General features: G+C 42.0%; 1 protein-coding gene across 1 annotated transcript in view; it reads left to right on the top strand.

The window, feature by feature from the left end:
- ADAMTS5 (ADAM metallopeptidase with thrombospondin type 1 motif 5) overlaps positions 1 to 18611 on the top strand; it is a 104099-nt gene that overhangs the window by 47728 nt on the left and 37760 nt on the right. The window contains exon 3 of the mRNA XM_056559461.1: positions 8887 to 9054. Coding sequence (XP_056415436.1) covers positions 8887 to 9054 — 168 coding nt within the window. The remainder of the gene's footprint in view (positions 1 to 8886; positions 9055 to 18611) is intronic.

The following is an 18611-nucleotide window of genomic DNA, read 5'->3' as shown; positions in this document are numbered from 1 at the left end:
AGACCCCTCGCAATCTCCAGAATGGGGCCTGGCTCTGAGTGTGGTGCGCGTGCGGTAGACCGCACGCGCACCTCACTCAGAGCCAGGCCCCGTTCTGGAGATTGCGAGGGGTCTCAGCGGTCGGGCCCCTAGCCATTATCTACTTATTCCCTATCCTGTAGATAGGGATTAAGTTAATTTTTGCTGCAGTACCCCTTTAACCTCTATGATCACAATATAACACCAGAACATGTGCCAAATAGCAAACGCAGTTCTGCTACTTGTGTAGCACTGATAACTCTATAAGGGCCCATTCACACGTCGGAATTCAAGAGGAATTTACTCGAGTAATTCCTCTTGAATCATCCGCTCCAAAAGAATTGCCATCTCCTCTGCCATTGACTTCAATGTAATTTCCGCTGTCCTGTTCACACAGCGTAAATTCCGCTAGCGGAATTCCGACGCTGAATTCCGTTCCGCTTGAAGAAAGAGCATGTTCATTCTTCAAGCGGAATCCGCTAGCAGAATTCAATGGAAGTCAATGGGAAAAAATTTTACACCCGAGATCGTTTCCGCGCGGAATTCGTGCGGAATTCGCGCGGAATGCGCATGGAAAAATTTAGAAGAGACAGCCCATGGAAAAAGGATGACACCCATTCTCCACTCCACACTCCACCCTTTTTTTTACTCGTCAGCCACATCAACTTGTAATTTGTTTGTAGATTTTTTTTCGGGACATTTTGGGGCTTATATAACACTTGCAGCTCTAATTTCTGACTAGCACAATCATAAAATGGCCGATTTGGCCCTCCCACAAATCCTCCCCTTCCTTCTTCCCCCTTTCCGCGCGTAATTCCGCACGCATTTCCGCTCGCTTTCCGCGCGAAATGAAATTTCGATTTTTCGGACGAAATTTTTTCTGCTCGAATTCCTCTTGAATTCCGACGTGTGAACGGATCCTAAGGGTATGTTCACACTGAGGAATTAGAGAGGAATTTCCACGAGTAATCTGCTCGCTTTTTCCTCTCCAAATCATTCAGCAGGGAAATCCCCATAGAGCTGTGCAGAATTTCTGCCCCTCAGTTCACACTGAGGAATTTCCTCAAGCAGAATTCTGACGAGGAAGTCTGTTCCGCTTAAAGAAAGAACATGTTCTTTCTTTCAGGCGAAATCAGCGTCGTTCTCCCATAGAGATCAATGTTATTTATTTTTTTTTCAGTCAGAAGCATTTCCATGTGGAATTTGTGCGGAATTTGCTCGGAATTGCCGCGGAATTGGCGCGGAATTTCCACATGAAAAAAAAAAAACATTTTATGAATAGAAATACTTCATACTCCTCCTCTGCATGAAACATGCATTTCCGCACGAATTCTGTGCGTTTTTGCACCAATTCCACGCCAATTCCGTGCCAATTCTGCGCGAAATTCCGCGCAAAATCTCTGTGAGTTCTTGTGGAAAAGTAACAATATTTTGAGGCAGAAAATTTCTGCTTGAATTCCACCCCAATTCCTCAGTGTGAACATACCCTAACAAGGAGATCATTTCAAGTAAACAGCACCCGGTTGTATTTTTCTGTAAATCCCATCCAGCCATAGTAAGTGATAGTATATTTTATACTAAACTACTAACGCTTGGCTCCCGATACTTGAAGATGTAATTTTATAGCTTAGTTTCTCTACATGAACCACAAGTCCTTTTCATTTTCCTTTCATGGTGTTTCATTTAAAGCTGAGCTTCCAACCATGTCGAGTCGGGGCCTTTTTTTTCCCTCCTTTTAAGTAATGTTGTTCTACTTTTGTGTTTGGGGTTTGTGAACGAGGACGGTAAAATGAGTCAAAGGCGCAAGTTAGACAATCTGAAATCAAAGCAGAATGTTCAGCCAGGATATTAGGAAGTGCTTCAGACACAACACTATCTCCGTGCGGCGTTTGCTGTGGTTTGAGGTTTTTTTTTTCCCTTTCGATTCTGCTGATCCATGTAAAAAAGTTCTTCCCAAGTAAAGGTTACATTAAATGAGACTTTTATTTTTAAAGCTGCTGGGCACGGTGATAACATTCTAAGCGTAAAGGAAATCTGAGGTTTGTGGTACGTTCTTCATTACAAGATTTCCCATAGGACAATCCAGAATTATCACTGGAAATCTATCAAACCAAACACTGAGGAGGCTGTGTAAGATTGGAAAAACATAGCTGCTGATATCCAAAAACAGCACTACCTGGTCCATGGGCCATGCTTGGTATTGCAGCTAAGTCCTATGCACTTCAATGAAGCAGAGTTTAAAGGGCTATTCCGGCCTTAGACATTTTATCCCCTAGCTAAAGGATAGGGGATAAGATGTCTGGTCGCCGGGGTCCTGCTGCCACGCCCCCTCTCATAGACATGAATGGAGAGGGCTTGGCATGACATCACAAGGGGGTGTGATGTCACATCTCCATCTCTGGAGCAGTGCCCAACACAGAATGCGAACGGATCTTGGGGGGCGGGAGTTGTCCCAGCGGCGGAACCCCCACGATCAGACATCTTATCCCCTATCCTTTTGATAGGGGATAAGATGTCTAAGGCTTGAATACCCCTTTAAATACCAAACATGAACAGGAGTAGAGCTGTTTCTGGAAAATGAGGCTCACATTATTTGGACAACTTTTAACATTCATTACAAATGGGCTATGCCTTGAACATTGCTAAAGAAGAACAAAGTTCCAGTGATTCTTTTCAGATTTTTTTCTGCTAATCTGATAAAAGCAGAAAAGCAAGAGTCCCTGCCGCTGTACAAAACACTAAGCGGCTGAGCTGAGCACAGAGCATTCTGTGTATGCTTCATTGCTCAGTCTACAAGAGCAAGGACTCTTTGACAGGAGTCCCTGCTCTTGCAATCAATTTGCCTGAAGCAAATCCCAATTTATTTTATTCAAAATCATCTCTAGCCATGAACATAAGGATTTAGTTATTAGTTGACAGAAGGATAAATGTGTCCTTTCATTTCTTCCTGGCTTTTCATATCTATGGATGTGTCGTGTGAGCAGAGGCGTACCTAGAGTATTTATGACTATGACCTGGGGCGTAGCTATAGAGGTAGCCAAGGTATCAGTCTCACCGGTCCCTGGTGCCTAAGGGGGCCCCAAGTCACATCTGCCCCATAAGAGACCAGTATTATTATTGGCATTTGGGGCCCTGTTGCAGATCTTGCATCGGGGCATACAAGCTGCACCTCTAATATGACTAAGAACATGCAGCCCAAAACGTGTTGTTTTTATAATTGCTTCACTTTTTCATATCCTTAAGCTTTAAATAAATATTTTTGATATTTTGGACTATACTCTCATGAAGCTGGATCTTCTTTCTTGTTTGGATTTCCCTTGGCATTATCCGGCTCTCTATGCTCCGAGATGGGGTCAATTATAATTAACTGCAGGGAGCTGGGAAACTTGCATTCTGTGGACTAGAGATTTGGTGTCCCAAATATTAAACGTGGGTATGTAAGAAGGTCCCCTATTAAGTTTCCCCCACAGCAGTTATGTAGTACACCCAATAAGCAAGTAGCCTCTTCAGCAGGCAAGTAAGCCCCCCTAGTAAGCAATCCCTCCAATCAGCCAGGAAGCTCCCCCAGTAGCCAGCAATCCACCCCCAGAAGCCAGCAACTCTCCCCCCCAGTAGCCAGTAATCTCCCTTAGTACACAGTAATCCCCCTAGTAGCCATTATCCCCCCCCTCCCCGATACTCAGTAATCTCCCCAGTAGCCAGTATGCAGTAAACCTACCATAGTATGCATTAAACCCTCCATAGTAGGCAGTAACTTCCACCCCAGAAGCCAGGTAACGGAAAAGAAAAAATTACAAGTGCCCCTAGTGCAGTATGTTTCAAAAGACAAAGTAAAAATCCACTTATCAAGTTGTGTTGCACTAAGAGCACAACACCATATAGTCATAAACTTCCTGCAGTCGCGATCCCCCCCCCCTCCCCCGGCAAAGAGACACTTCTCAATCAGCTTGGCAAAATGAAGAAAACAAATACAAGACGGGATCTCTGATGGCACTGGACCTGACGAAGGGCTAATTCCAAGACAGAAACGCATTGTTTTTGTGCCAAATAAACCAAGTAACTTTGTGATCATATCAGGACCAGCGCCATTAGAGATCCAGTTTTGTATCTGTCTTCTACATTGCCCCCCAGAAGCCAGTAATACTCCCCCCCCCCCACAGTAGGCAGTAATCCCCCCTATAATGCAGTATACCAACCCCCCAAACCTCCTTCCCCCCACCAGGACACTCAGTGGCAACCGGGGCCCCCACCCACCCCTATTACGCCATTGGGTGTCAGATAAAATCAGCTTTGAAGAAAACATGATTTCCTGATACTCTTTCAGGAAGTGTTTATACTGTATCTATCTGGGTCATCTTTGAATGGATGTGACATTGGTTGCATCCTGTTAAGGGTTTTTCTATCATAATGCAATAATGTATTGACTTTATATTGTGAATTTAAATTGTACTTTTCAACAAACTTACCAGAACCTTAAGGATGGGCACATCTGTGTATCTAGGCAAAGAATGGATTTGCTTACCTCATGCGTCTCCGGCAGTAGACATATTTTTCTGTCTGTGACCGTGACACAAGGAAGTTGTCTCTTACCAGTTAATTCCCATATTTTCCTTCTTCTCCACCGGGACATCATCAATGATATCCTGTTCCTTTACCTCACACACAGCCACACTCACATGCGAGCCATGCCAGGATGACGTCACGTCCACTTAAATGCTGTCACTGTGAAGCAATGAAGTTCACCTAAGTTACATAAATATAATAAAATCTTATTAAAGTAATTTTGAAGACAGCTTAACTCATGGAGACAAATCCAATGACATTGAAATGCCATTAGAACTGGAGTGCTACATTTCCTCTACGTATGTAGTTTGTGGCTCTTAGGATTTTGACAGCTGTGAATGATTTTATAAATTTAGGATCTGTGCATTTTTTGTATGTACTTTTATTGGCAAAATTGTTCACGGGGTTGTGTGAGATAAAAGAAAAAACTGTCTACCTTTCAGAAAGAAATAGGGCCATACAGGGGTGTAACTATAAGGAGGTGCAAAGGTAGCAGTCGCAACGAGGCCCTGGTGCCTAAGGGGGCACCAAGTCACTTCTACCCCATAAGAGAGCAGTATTATGATTGGCACATCGGGCCCTGTTGCTGATTTTGCATCGGGGCCCAGAAACTACAAGTTACACCTCTGGTGCCACACCAGTCTATAAGCTGTGCCTGGCGTTGCAGCTATACCCTATTCCAATGGTCTCCAAATTCTGGGCCCCTAGCTGTTGCAAAACTACAACTCCTAGCATGCACAGAGAGACAAAACTAAAACTCTTAGCATGCCCAGAGAGACAAAACTATAACTTCTAGCATGCCCACATAGCATCATACCAGTCCATAGGCTGTGTCTGGTATTGTAGCTATATCCTATTCCAGTGGTCTCCATTATGTGGACCTTTAAATGTTGCAAAACTTCTACTCCCAGCCTTCCTGGACAGCCAACGGCTGTCCGGGCTTGCTGGGAGTTGAAGTTTTGCAACAACTTGTGGTCCGCAGTTTGGAACCTACTGCCCTTTTCACTAAAGTAGGGTAAGTTCCCTTGAAGATCTTAAGAAGATACTTGAAAAACATCCAATAGTCCAAAAACTTAGCAAGTTTATGGATGTGTTGATGTTGAACGTACTTGATAACTGGAACTGAACCATAATATCAAGGTTTGTAGACCACCAATAGGCATTCACAACTTTACTGGCATGGAGAGAAGCTATAGATGAAGAGTACAATAGGTAAAGAGGGTATATGTTAGGCTGTGGTCAGGTTGGTGCTGGCTTATCTCTGAAAACAGTAGGATCAGCCTGTTGAAATCCAACTTGCCCAACCCTTCTCTTCACAGACATCAACTGTTGGAAGAGTAAGGAGGCCCCATACACATTAGGCAGTTGGCTGGTCCTGCAGAAGTTGATGCGTTTACTCAACTCTTTAATGTAGATGGGCACCATTAGAGATATCAACCTCTTTCATAAGTCATCATTTATCAGACAGATTATATCAAATTGAGGTTATTCATCAATGGAGAAAGCCATCGGGGGGAGATTTATCAAAACCTGTCCAGAGGAAAAGTCACTGAGTTGCCCATAGCAACCAATCAGCTCGCTTCTTTCACTTTTCAGAGGCCTTTTAAAAAATAAAAGAAGCAATCTGATTGGTTGCTATGGGCAACTCAGCAACTTTTCCTCTGGACAGGTTTTGTTAAATCTCCCCCATAGTCTCTTGGAAGAGGCAGGAAGCCCATACACTTTAGCCAGTTGGCTGAGTCCCAGACTTTTCACTTATTTGTATGCCCACCATTACTTGGAGCTCTCGTGCCCCAATGCAAAGTCTGTGACTAGGCCCTCCATGAGTCAGTTATTCTCCTGGTGTCTTCTGGTGTCACCCTTAGATACCAGACTTCAGTAGAATTCTTACCTCTACACCCCTAAAGCGATTAGATGTCACCTATTAAATCATTTGGTAATACTGATTTTATTTTAGAACTTTTTAGAACTGTTTTCTGACTTCTGTATTTTTGTATTTCCAATATATCCCAAAAAAGGTTGCCAAAGATTAGAAACCTAAGCTAATTTATTTATTTTATTTTTTTGGGCTGAACTGTTTGGAGACATCTAAAACTTTAAGAAGCACACAGGAGGGAACAGTATGTGTGTTTCTCAATTTAAGCTTCTTAAATTCTTAAGTCTGTGAAATGCAATCTATACACCACTTGATACTTCACCGTGAATTTTCAAGTAAAGCCATGTTAATGTTGGCATTCGGCGCTATGGAAAAAATCTAAGGTGACAAGAAGCAATTACGTAACTCTTACCGGGGGAATAAGCTCTGGCAATTAGTGCTTTGAGTCGGTTGTTTAATTAAATAGTAAGTAGCGCACCTGCAGTACCTCCACACTTCAGAGCTGTTTACTTTTTTATGCTACTTTCGCTGTGAGTTTAATAGTTAAAATTGAGCAGGTTCTAGCGGTTTATGTACAAGGTGTTATGTAACTACAGAGACGCTTTGAGAAACAGAGAAAATATAGAAGAAAATTATAGAAAGAGTTACCGGCCTTGGATAGAAAGATATGTTAACGCACTTACCCAAAGCCTTATTCATTACTGATAATTATGTCTAAGGAGCAAAAATAATTGCTGACTTTATGTTTTTAAGATATTTTTATTTTTAACTTTTGTCGTGGTAGATTACAAAATTTTAAGGCATGACAAGTTGAAACCATTGTGACATAGTTAGTGTATTTGAAAAAAGACACCATCAACTTGTCTGTCACGTTCAACCAAGGAGATGGATAAAGGGGATGAGATATGATAAAAATTCTGTGTTTTTCCTATTGTCAAGATACATCACCTTATCTAATGGTACCCCTTTCCCAAAGTTATCTCCTATCCACAAGAAATGAGATAACAATCTGATCAGGAGGGGGGTCCCACTGTTGGAACCCCCACCAATCATGAGAATGTGAGGCAATTTTAACCCTGAAAGAACAGAGCGCAGTGCATGTTTGCAGCTAGTGCTTCATTCATTCATTGTTCAACCCCCTTTGCCCCTCTGACTAGCTTGCTATACCCTTTCCTGTAAATAGTTGAAACTTTGTGAGATGGGAATACCCCTTTAAGATACAGTCATAATATTAAAGTAGCCCTTCTGTTCTCAAAAAACAATTTAACATAACACGAGGAATATGTTGCTTAGTTAGGGTATCTTTTTAGTTTTACTGACGCTTATCGAACTATTTCTGGTCCCATTTGCCCTTACTTCCAGCTTCTCAAACTACCCTATTCACATGGTGCTTCGGTAGTCTGAGATATGCCCCCTGCTCTCAGTGCTCTGATGAGGATCATGAAGGCCAGTCCATCTGAGAGCCAGGGAGTGTCCAAGACATTTGAGAAGAAAGGATATGCAATGTCACACCTCCAAGGTGAGAGCTGCTTTGCATATCCTTTCTTCCCAGAATTCCCAATGGATCATCAATGGCCAATAAGTCTCCACACATCCATATGACACTCTTCTTAAGAAGAAGCATTACCCCTTTGGTCCCAGTCTTTTGAAACACATTTTACATATGAATGCCCCAGAGTTTGGGGGCTATGTTTCCATAATATAGGGGAAGAGGGGGGGGGGCACAGAAATCAGCAGCTCTGTGCAGAAGGGATTAAAAGGACAGCAACAGGTAATTTAACTAGTCATTCTCTATGTTACATAACATTTTTTTTTTTTTTTTTTTTTTATTGGACGGTAGCTTTAAACAGAATTTGAGCTGCAGATAGGTGACAGGACAACAACATCAACCATACCTTTGTTAGTATTGATGGGTTTGTCACAACACAATAAATGATGATTTTTTTTGCCCAGACTCAAGTGTCTCAAGTGTGACACTCAAGCAGCTTAGCTCTGCCGCCTTAACTTCTAATAAGCCCCACCAACCATGTGTCATTTATAATACTGAAGACTTCTTGGGGACCTTTGGGCATCCTCAGGCACAAGGGCCTGGGTGCAAATGTTATCTGTGCACCCCTATAGCAAAGTCTCTGTTTACATGGATCAGTCCTAGGGCTGGCAAGTTAATAGATGCCTTCAAACATGGCCCAGGAATGGTGCAATTTAAGAAAATGTCAGTATAACTACAGTAATATATTCCTTTGGGATCAATGCAATATACATAAGCACACACATACACCCTCTTATTTAAATACATTAAAATTACAGATCATATACACCACAATTTCTACATGGAAAATGCCTGTAGATGTCTGCACATGAAGACTTAACCACAGCCTTCATACTATCCTCTGTAATACATTCCATCCATATGTTCTTTCAATTTACAGGACATCTCCTTGGGCTATCCCACGATGACTCAAAATTCTGTGAAGAGAACTTTGGCTCCCTGGAAGATAAACGTCTTATGTCATCTGTTCTAACAAGCATCGATGCCTCCAAACCATGGTCAAAGTGCACCTCAGCGACAATCACTGATTTCTTGGATGACGGCCATGGTAAGTGCCTCGAAGTGCGCAAACTGTCAAGTATATTCCATAATTTTAATCACTGACAGTTATGAAGTCAGCCGGCAATTTATTACTTTTGGAAGTCTGTTTCATTAATAGCACTTCCTATAGTAAATGCTAATGGTGCGGGGTCAGGGACATCATCCATCTCTGAAATGGGAGACATAATATGTTAAATTTAGACAAGTTCTAATATTTGAAAATTGACCTAAGTTCAGAGCTGTGAAAAGGAACCCTGGCACTTCATGAAATACTGTGTCAGAGAGAGAATGATTTTTGCCATAAGCAGGGGTGCAGTGGACAGAGATGGACCATAAGATAAGGGGGCCATTCTAAACAGAGGTTCTTACTGATGGATTGTTAGATTAGGAGAGGATCTCTTGGAGACCCATATACTGCTCTTGCACAGAGGCTTAGTAGGCCTTAAAAGCCTATGGGAATGCCAGATATACCAGAGTGCTGTATAGACGCTCCAATAGACAATTCAGCAGAGAGAGCCGCTCACTAATCCCCTATCCTGTGGCTAAATAACCCCTTTAATGAAGAGACTAAGACAGCTGCTCTAATATAATGAGACCAAACAGCCCATATACTACTCTTGCATAGAGGACCAGTAGACCTTAATAGCAGTTTCTTACTGATGGAGTCTTATTGATGCTTATCAATGATCTATTAGAGACCAAGGTGACCATATACTACTGTTGCAAGGTAAGGATTTGCAATACTATTCTAAATAAAGTTTCTTACTGGCTAAAGAGATTAAGAGAGGTGATTGAACATAAACTATTGGAGAACAAAGGGCTCATATAAAGCTCTATCACAATGGATAAGTAGGTAAGGGGGCTCATTAAGGCTACTTTCACACTGCCGTTAAGACACGACAGTGTGACGGGCATCAGGGGAGCCGGGGAGAATAGCAGGAAAAAAATTACTGCAAGAGTTGTCATTTTCTCCCGCTATTCCTGTCAAAAAAACTACGGGTCCCAGCAGCCCCCATAATAGTAAATTGGAGCCGCTGGGAGCCTGTTTCTCCCATCACGAGAATGGCCGTTAAAGTCACTCAATAAAAAAAAAAAAGAGAAAAACGGCCGTTCTCGACGGGGAGCAATGGCAGTGTAAAAGGGGCCTAACATCTAAAAAACAACTTCCTTCTAAATTAGCAGTGATCTGTGATAAGCTAGTAGAGAGAAAGAGCATGTACAGTGGGGCAAAAAAAGTATTCAGTCAGCCACCAATTGTGCAAGTTCTCAATTTTAAAAAGATGAGAGAGGCCAGTAATTTTCATCATATTTATACCTCTAGTATGAGAGACAGAAGAGAAAAAAAAATCCATAAATCACATTGTCTGATTTTTAAATAATTTATTTGCAAATTATGGTGGAAAATAAGTATTTGGTCAATAACAAAAGTTCATCTCAATACTTTGTTATATACCCTTTTTTGGCAATGACAGAGGTCAAAAGGTTTTTTTGTAAATCTTCACAATGTTTTCACACACTGTTGCTGGTATTTTGGCCCATTCTTCCATGCAGATCTCCTCAAGAGCAGTGATGTTTTGGGGCTGTTTCTGGGCAACACAGACTTTCAACTCCCTCCAAAGGTTTTCTATCGGGTTTAGATCTGGAGACTGGTTAGGCCACTTCAGGACCTTGAAATGCTTCTTATGAAGCCACTTCTTTGTTGCCCGGGCGGTATGTTTGGGATCATTGTCATGCTGAAAGACCCAGCCACATTTTATTTTCAATGCCCTTGCTGATGAAAGGAGATTTTCACTCAAAATCTCACGATACATGGCCCCATTAATTCTTTCCTTTACACAGATCAGTTGTCCTGGTCCCTTTGCTGAAAAACAGCCCCAAAGCATGATGTTTCCACCCCCACACTTCACAGTAGGTATGGTGTTCTTTGGATGCAACTCAGCATTCCTTCTCCTCCAAACACGGCGAGTTGAACTTTTACCAAAAAGTTCTACTTTGGTTTCATCTGACCATATGACATTCTCCCAATCCTCTACTGAACTTCAGATGGGCCCGGATATATACTGGCTTAACCCCTTAAGGACTTAGCCCTTTTTCACCTTAAGGACTCTGCCGTTTTTTGCAATTCTGACCACTGTCACTTTAAACATTAATAACTCTGGATTGCTTTTAGTTATCATACTGATTCCAGGTTGTTTTTTCGTGACATATTCTACTTTAACATAGTGGTAAAATTTTATGGTAACTTGCATCCTTTCTTGGTGAAAAATCCCAAAATTTTATGAAAAAAATTAAAATTTAGCATTTTTCTAACTTTGAAGCTCTCTGCTTGTAAGGAAAATGGATATTCAAAATAATTTTTTTTAGGTTCACATATACAATATGTCTACTTTATGTTTGCATCATAAAATTGACGAGTTTTTACTTTTGGAAGACACCAGAGGGCTTCAAAGTTCAGCAGCAATTTTCCAATTTTTCACAAAATTTTCAAACTCAATATTTTTCAGGGACCAGTTCAGTTTTGAAGTGGATTTGAAGGGTCTTAATATTAGAAATATCCCATCATAAATTACCCCATTATAAAAACTACACCCCCCAAAGTATTTAAAATGACATTCAGTCAGTGTTTTAACCCTTTAGGTGTTTCACAGGAATAGCAGGAAAGTGAAGGAGAAAATTCAAAATCTTAATTTTTAACACTCGCATGTTCTTGTAGCCACAATTTTTGAATTTTTGCAAGTGGTAAAAGGAGAAAATTTTTACTTGTAGTGGTAGCCCAATTTCTCTTGAGTAAGCACATACCTCATATGTCTATGTAAAGTGTTCGGCGGGCGCAGTAGAGGGCTCAGAAGGGAAGGAGCGACAAGGGGATTTTGGAGAGAACATTTTTCTGAAATGGTTTTTGGGGGGCATGTCACCTTTAGGAAGCCCCTAGGGTGTCAAAACAGCAAAAAAAAAAAAAAAAAAAAAACACTACCATTTTGGAAACTAGAACCATTGGGGAACGTAACAAGGGGTAAAGTGAGCCTTAATACCCCACAGGTGTTTCATGACTTTTGCAAATGTAAAAAAAAAAAAAAAATTACCTAAAATGCTTGTTTTCCCAAAAATGTCAAATTAAAAAAAAAAGGGTAATAGCAGAAAATACCCCCCAAAATTTGAAGCTCAATTTCTCCTGATTCAGAAAACACCCCATATGGGGGTGAAAAGTGCTCTGCTGGCGCACTACAGGTCTCAGAAGAGGAGTAGTCACATTTGGCTTTTTGGAAGCAAATTTTGTTCTGGGGGCATGCCGCATTTAGGAAGCCCCTATGGTGCCAGGACAGAAAAAAAAAACACATGGCATACTATTTTGGAAACTAGACCCCTAGGGGAACGTAACAAGGGGTTAAGTGAACCTTTATACCCCACAGGTGTTTCACGACTTTTGCATTTGTAAAAAAAAAATATATTTTTTTTACCTAAAATGCTTGCTTTGCCAAAAATTTTACATTTTTAAAAAGGGTAAAAGCAAAAAATACCCCCCAAAATTTGTAAGACAATTTCTTTCGAGTACGGCGATACCCCATATGTGACCCTAAACTGTTGCCTTGAAATACGACAGGGCTCCAAAGTGAGAGTGCCATACTCATTTGAGGCCTAAATTAGGGACTTGCATAGGGGTGGACATAGGGGTATTCTATGCCAGTGATTCCCAAACAGGGTGCCTCCAGCTGTTGTAAAACTCCCAGCATGCCTGGACAGTCAGTGGCTGTCCGGTAATACTGGGAGTAGTTGTTTTGCAACAGCTGGAGGCTCCGTTTTGGAAACAGTGGCGTAAAAAATGTTTTTCATTTTTATTGGGGAGGGGGGCTGTGTAGGGGTATGTGTATATGTAGTGTTTTTTACTTTTTATTTTATTTTGTGTTAGTGTAGTGTAGTGTTTTTAGGGTACAGTCACATGGGCGGGGGTTTACAATAGTTTCTCGCTGGCAGTTTGAGCTTCGGCAGAAAATTTGCCGCAGCTCAAACTTGCAGCTGGATACTTACTGTAAACCTCTGCCTATGTGAGTGTACCCTGTACGTTCACATTGGGGGGGAACATCCTGCTGTTGCAAAACTACAACTCTCAGCATGCGCTGACAGACTGTACATGCTGAGAGTTTTAGTTTTGCAACAGCTGTAGGCACACTGGTTATGTATCACTGAGTTTGTGACCTAACTCAGTGTTTCACAACCAGTGTGCATCCAGCTGTTGCAAAACTACAACTCCCAGCAGTCACCGACAGCCAACGGGCATGCTGGGAGTTGTAGTTATGCAACCAGCAGATGCACCACCACAACTCCCAGCATGCACTTTAGCTGTTTGTGCATGCTGGGAGTTGTAGTTTGCAACAGCTGGAGGCACACCGGTCGTGAAACACTGAGTTAGGTAAAAAAAAACTCTGAGTTTCACAACCAGTGTGCCTTCAGCTGTTGCAAAACTACAACTCTCAGCAGTCACCGACAGCCAACGGGCATTCTGGGAGTTGTAGTTATGCAACTAGCAGATGCACCACTACAACTCCCAGCATGCACTTTAGCTGTTTGTGCAAGCTGGGAGTTGTAGTTATACAACAGCTGAAGGTACACTTTTCCCTAGGAAAAATATGCCTCCAGCTGTTGCAAAACTATAATTCCCAGCATGCCCATAAGGGAATGCTGGGAGTTGTGGTGGTCTGCCTCCAGCTGTTGCATAACTACAGCTCCCAGCATGCCCTTTTTACATGCTGGGAGCTGTTGCTAAGCAACAGCAGGAGGCTGTCAATCACCTCCAACTGCTGCTCCACGCCGCCGCACACAGGTCAGTCCCTCGTCGTCGCCGCCGCTCCTGGGGCTCCGATCCCAGCAGGGACGCCGGGGATCGTGGGGTCCCCAGCTGCCGGTGTCCTCTTCCCGCACCCGATCACGTCCTCCGGAAGAGGGGCGGAGCGGGTTGCGGGAGTGACACCCGCAGCAGGTGCCCTGATTGGTCGGCCGGTAAACCGGCCGACGAATCAGGGCGATCGTGAGGTGGCACCAGTGCCACCTCAACCCTGCTGGTTATGGCTGTTCAGGGCCGTCAGAGACGGCCCCGATCAGCTAGTAATTCCAGGTCTCCGGGTCACTGGAGACCCGATTGACCCGGAATCGCCGCAGATCGCTGGGCTGAATTGTCAGCCGACATGGGGGGACATAATGACCCCCCTGGCGATATGCCGTGATTCCTGCTGAATGATTTCAGCAGGCATCCGGCTCCGGTCCCCAAGGCTAGCGGTGGGGACCGGAATTCCCACGGGCGTATGGATACTTCCTGCGTCCTTAAGCACTTGGAATGCAGGGCGTATCCATACGCCCTGCGTCCTGAAGAGGTTAAGCAGGGGGACATGTCTGGCATTGCATGATTTGAGTCCCTGGTGGTGTAGTGTGTTACTGATGGTAGCCTTTGTTACTTTGGTCCCAGCTCTCTGCAGGTCATTCACTAGGTCCCCCCATGTGGTTCTGGGATTTTTGCTCACCATTCTTGTGATCATTTTGACACCACGGGATGAGATCTTTTCTCCTACTTTGGACAGTTCTTAAAATGGACAGAGATGTCAGCAGAGAGCACTGTGCTCGTAATGTCAGCAGAGAGCTCTGTGTTCCAAAAAGAACACAATTTACTCTGTAGTATTCAGCAGCTAATAAGTACTGAAAGGATTAAGATTTTTTAATAGAAGTAATTTATAAATCTGTTTAACTTTCTGGCACCAGTTGATTAAAAAAAAAAAAAACTTCTCCACCGCTTTGAGGGGTTAATACAGGTAACGAGTGGAGGACAAAGGAGAGTCTTAAAGTAGAAGTTACAGGTCTGTGAGAGACAGAAATCTTAATTGTTTGTAGGTGACCAAATACATATTTTCCACCATAATTTGCTAATAAATTCTTGAAAAATCAGACAATGTGATTTTATGGACTTTTTTCTCATTCTGTTCTCTCATAGTTGAGGTATACCTATGATGAAAATTACAGGCCTCTCATCTTTTTAAGTGGGAGAACATGCACAATTGGTGGCTGACTAAATACTTTTTTGCCCCACTGTATATTGATCTTACACATTAGAAAAGGTGGAGAGCACTGTCACCTAATAGAAGCTTCCTACTGGCAGACAGTTAGAGAGACTAAGGGAAGTGTTCAAAAATTAGCCATTGAAGACCATAGAACCTGTATAGTGCCCTTGTATTGATCTTAGTATGTCCATGTAGACCACATGTAAAGATCCTTTTGTATTGAAATACACTTCAAGCACTGCTAACTACAATGGGTCGAGTAGGTAAGGGGGCCATTGCCATCCTAAAGGGGACCACTGCCACCCTACTAGTGAATTGTCAAAGAAAGACATGAGATTGGTGCTCTATGATCAGCTTTTAGGGACCAAGAGGCTCATATGCGTCTCTTGAACATCCTTTTAACTTTTTACTAATAAATTGTTTGATAAAACATAAGGGAGATGTTTTATTACAAGATATTAGAGAACAAAGGGCCCATTTAATTTCTTTTGTACAGGATCCCAGTAGTTAAAGGAGCCCAAGTCTACCCAAATAAGACCTTCTGATCGATGGAGTGTTAGAAAGACCAAGAGAGACCAAGGAGCCAGTATACTGCCCTTGCTTTGGCCCATATGGTAATGGGGCTAACTGCCACCCCACTAGAGCAGTGCTCTATGATGAGCTGGTATAGACCAAAAGGCCTATATACTGCTCTTGCCAAGGGATCTAGTAGGTAAGGTGTCCCACTGCAAACCAAATAAGGGGGCTTACTGCCAGCCAACTAGTGTATTGTCAGTCAAAGACATAAGAGTAGTGCTCTATGATGAGCTATTAGAGACCTAGAGGTCTAAATACTGCTCTTGCACTGGGGTCCAGTAGGTGTGTGTGTGTGGGGGGGGGGGGGGGGGGTCAATTTTATCCAAATAGCAGCTTCCTGCAGTTAGATTGTCAAAGACATAAGGGTAATTCCCTATGATCAGAAACCAAGGGGCCATTATACTGTACTGCTCTTTCACAGGAGCCGCCTGATGTGTGCCGTGGGCATTATGATTGAGATGATGGCACACGCATGGCACCATCCCAGAAGACCGGAGCCATAAAGTACGTGTAATCTTCATAAACCGCTAGATTCATTTTCCAGAATTAGTTACACAGGAAACTTCCATCTACCATAAAATAATATTTTTTTTTTAGCTTTTTAATCATCTGTCCTTTGAGGTTTGTGGGCGATTGACTGAAATTAGTCTGAAGAAGCCTGGCATACCACAGAGACAATTTTAGATCCTATTTTACGGAGATGAAATATGATATGTCTGGTGCCCTGTATTGTCTATTACATGACTTCTCACATTCCAGCTCTCTAGTGTCAGGGGCAGTTGTTAGCAATTATTGAGCAAGTGGAGCGTTGTGGACTTTATAGTTATGATTCCAAGTATAAACAGAGGTCAGTGTAGATTTCAAAGCTATTTCGCTATGATATTTACTGCTTCAGAACTCGCTCCAAGATCTCCACAGTGTTTCACCATTTTTACCAGGCTTGATCTCATTTGAGGCACATCTCTAAATTAATGCGCAATAAGATGGATTTCACAAATTTCTAAATTTTGATCAATTCAAGCATTGTACAGTTTATTATTCTTTGTGTAAAAATGCCATCTATATCAGCAATATCTACCATGTCTTCCGTAAAACTAAATACTCTCTGCAAGATTTCTCTGATTTCACGGCATTGTTCTGTGCATGTACTGTAGGCGAAGCCGGCTGAACAATCAAAAAGTTCCACATTGCATGACTCCTAGACATGTAGAGGCTTAGAACACTGGGGGACATTTAACTGAGACTTTTAGGTAAAACCGCACATTAGTAAAGCTCCACACATGTTGGGTCCACACCCATTTTCCCCGTTGGATTTAGTAATGGCTGCCTTGGCTGCCCTTGCAACATCGAAAGCCAGGGGCCGGTGTATACTTCTATGACTTTCGGTATTGCAAGTCGTTCCAAAAGTCACATGTAAGGCCAACCCTAATTCTAGCCTCCCTTATCCCTCCTTTACACTCCTTTGGCAGGGGAAAGGTATCTGCCCCAAATGTTGTTCTTTTATTCCGCATAAATGGTAATTTTGTTCAAAAAAATATTTATGCCTAAAAATTTACATCATTTGGGCATCTGTACCACTGCCACAATTAAAGGGGGTTCAATAACTGTTTTCCCTAGATGTAAAAATTCAGAGGGTCCTAGTTCTCATTGTCAGTAACTGGGGGGGGGGGGGGCAGAGCTTAAATATAAGACAGTGGTAGAGAGACACAAAGAAGCTGCTGATAAGTGATAAGTTGCTCTACTAAGTGTTGTATCTCAACCCAGGGTTGGATTCACAACTCAGACTGCTCAGGACTGTTCTATAATGTCATCTATGCTGCTGCTTCTGAGAGTGGCTATAGAGATATATGGGAGCAAGTTCAGCTCTTCTGTATTTGTCCTTTTGTGTGTGTGGAAGACATCATGGCCTCTAATAGCAGATATATCTCATAGATATGTTATAAAAGTATATTTTTTAAAAACTTACCACCAGCACATGATTTTATTCTGCAGCATATTATCTGTATTGACTACTTTGTCACATACACATATGGAAAAGGATTAATCTGTTTGGAACATTTGCTGCCATACAGTGATCTGCTAGTTGCCATATAACAATGTTTCTCATCTTGTCAGTAATGTTTGGATAGTAAGACAGTTCACCATATTTGATGTGCTCTTTTTATCTCTCCTTATATATTGTATGATGTGTAATATGTTTTATATAAACACATGTAAGCAATTTGTAATGTTCAGGGCATGGGAAGGATAAATCATTCGTAACTCATTGTTTATATAGTATAGATAACATGAATACTTATCCGTGTATATGAATATACTGAGATGTAATTCCATTTTTATTTTGAACTTGGTCCAAGTGGTGGCGTCTTGCATTGATCTCCCTGTCCCCGTGTCGTATTTGGATGGTCCTGCTTATCCTCTAAGTAAAAACTGATTTAGTCAACACAGCTGTGTTTTCACAACCATGACCGCCATCCCTTCTGCCTTCCTTTATCTTTCCTGATTCCATATGCCTTTTCCCTGAAGTGCAAGATTTTTGTCTTGCTTCTGATTTCCATGAGGACTGCAACATTTCTTCATTGTTCATTTATCAATATTGTGTAAAATGTGATAATGTAAACATTTTAAAGTAAATAGGAGCATGAAAAAGTTTAAGCCTGCTATTACAGTGTACCATTTAATTGAATTATGATGTCTTTTCATAATTTCTACCACTAGGTGGCACACACTGAGTAATTTAATTGTGTACCTCAACAGCACACCATCTGGTTAGATGTGGTATTTCAGGTATAAATTAAATCTGTCTTTACAGCTTGATAGCCAGAATAGCAACCATATGTTACTATTTTCTTTAATCTCTCCCTCCTTGTTTTAGTATATTGGCAGACACAAGATGATTATTTTTTTCTTGGTGTTTTCCTTTGGATTCTGTCACCAGCTGAAA

Source organism: Hyla sarda, chromosome 2 (assembly GCF_029499605.1).
Source record: "Hyla sarda isolate aHylSar1 chromosome 2, aHylSar1.hap1, whole genome shotgun sequence".
NCBI classification, from domain to species: Eukaryota; Metazoa; Chordata; class Amphibia; order Anura; family Hylidae; genus Hyla; species Hyla sarda.
The sequence above is the reverse complement of the archived record's forward strand: the minus strand, read 5'-3'. Positions and strand labels throughout refer to the sequence as shown.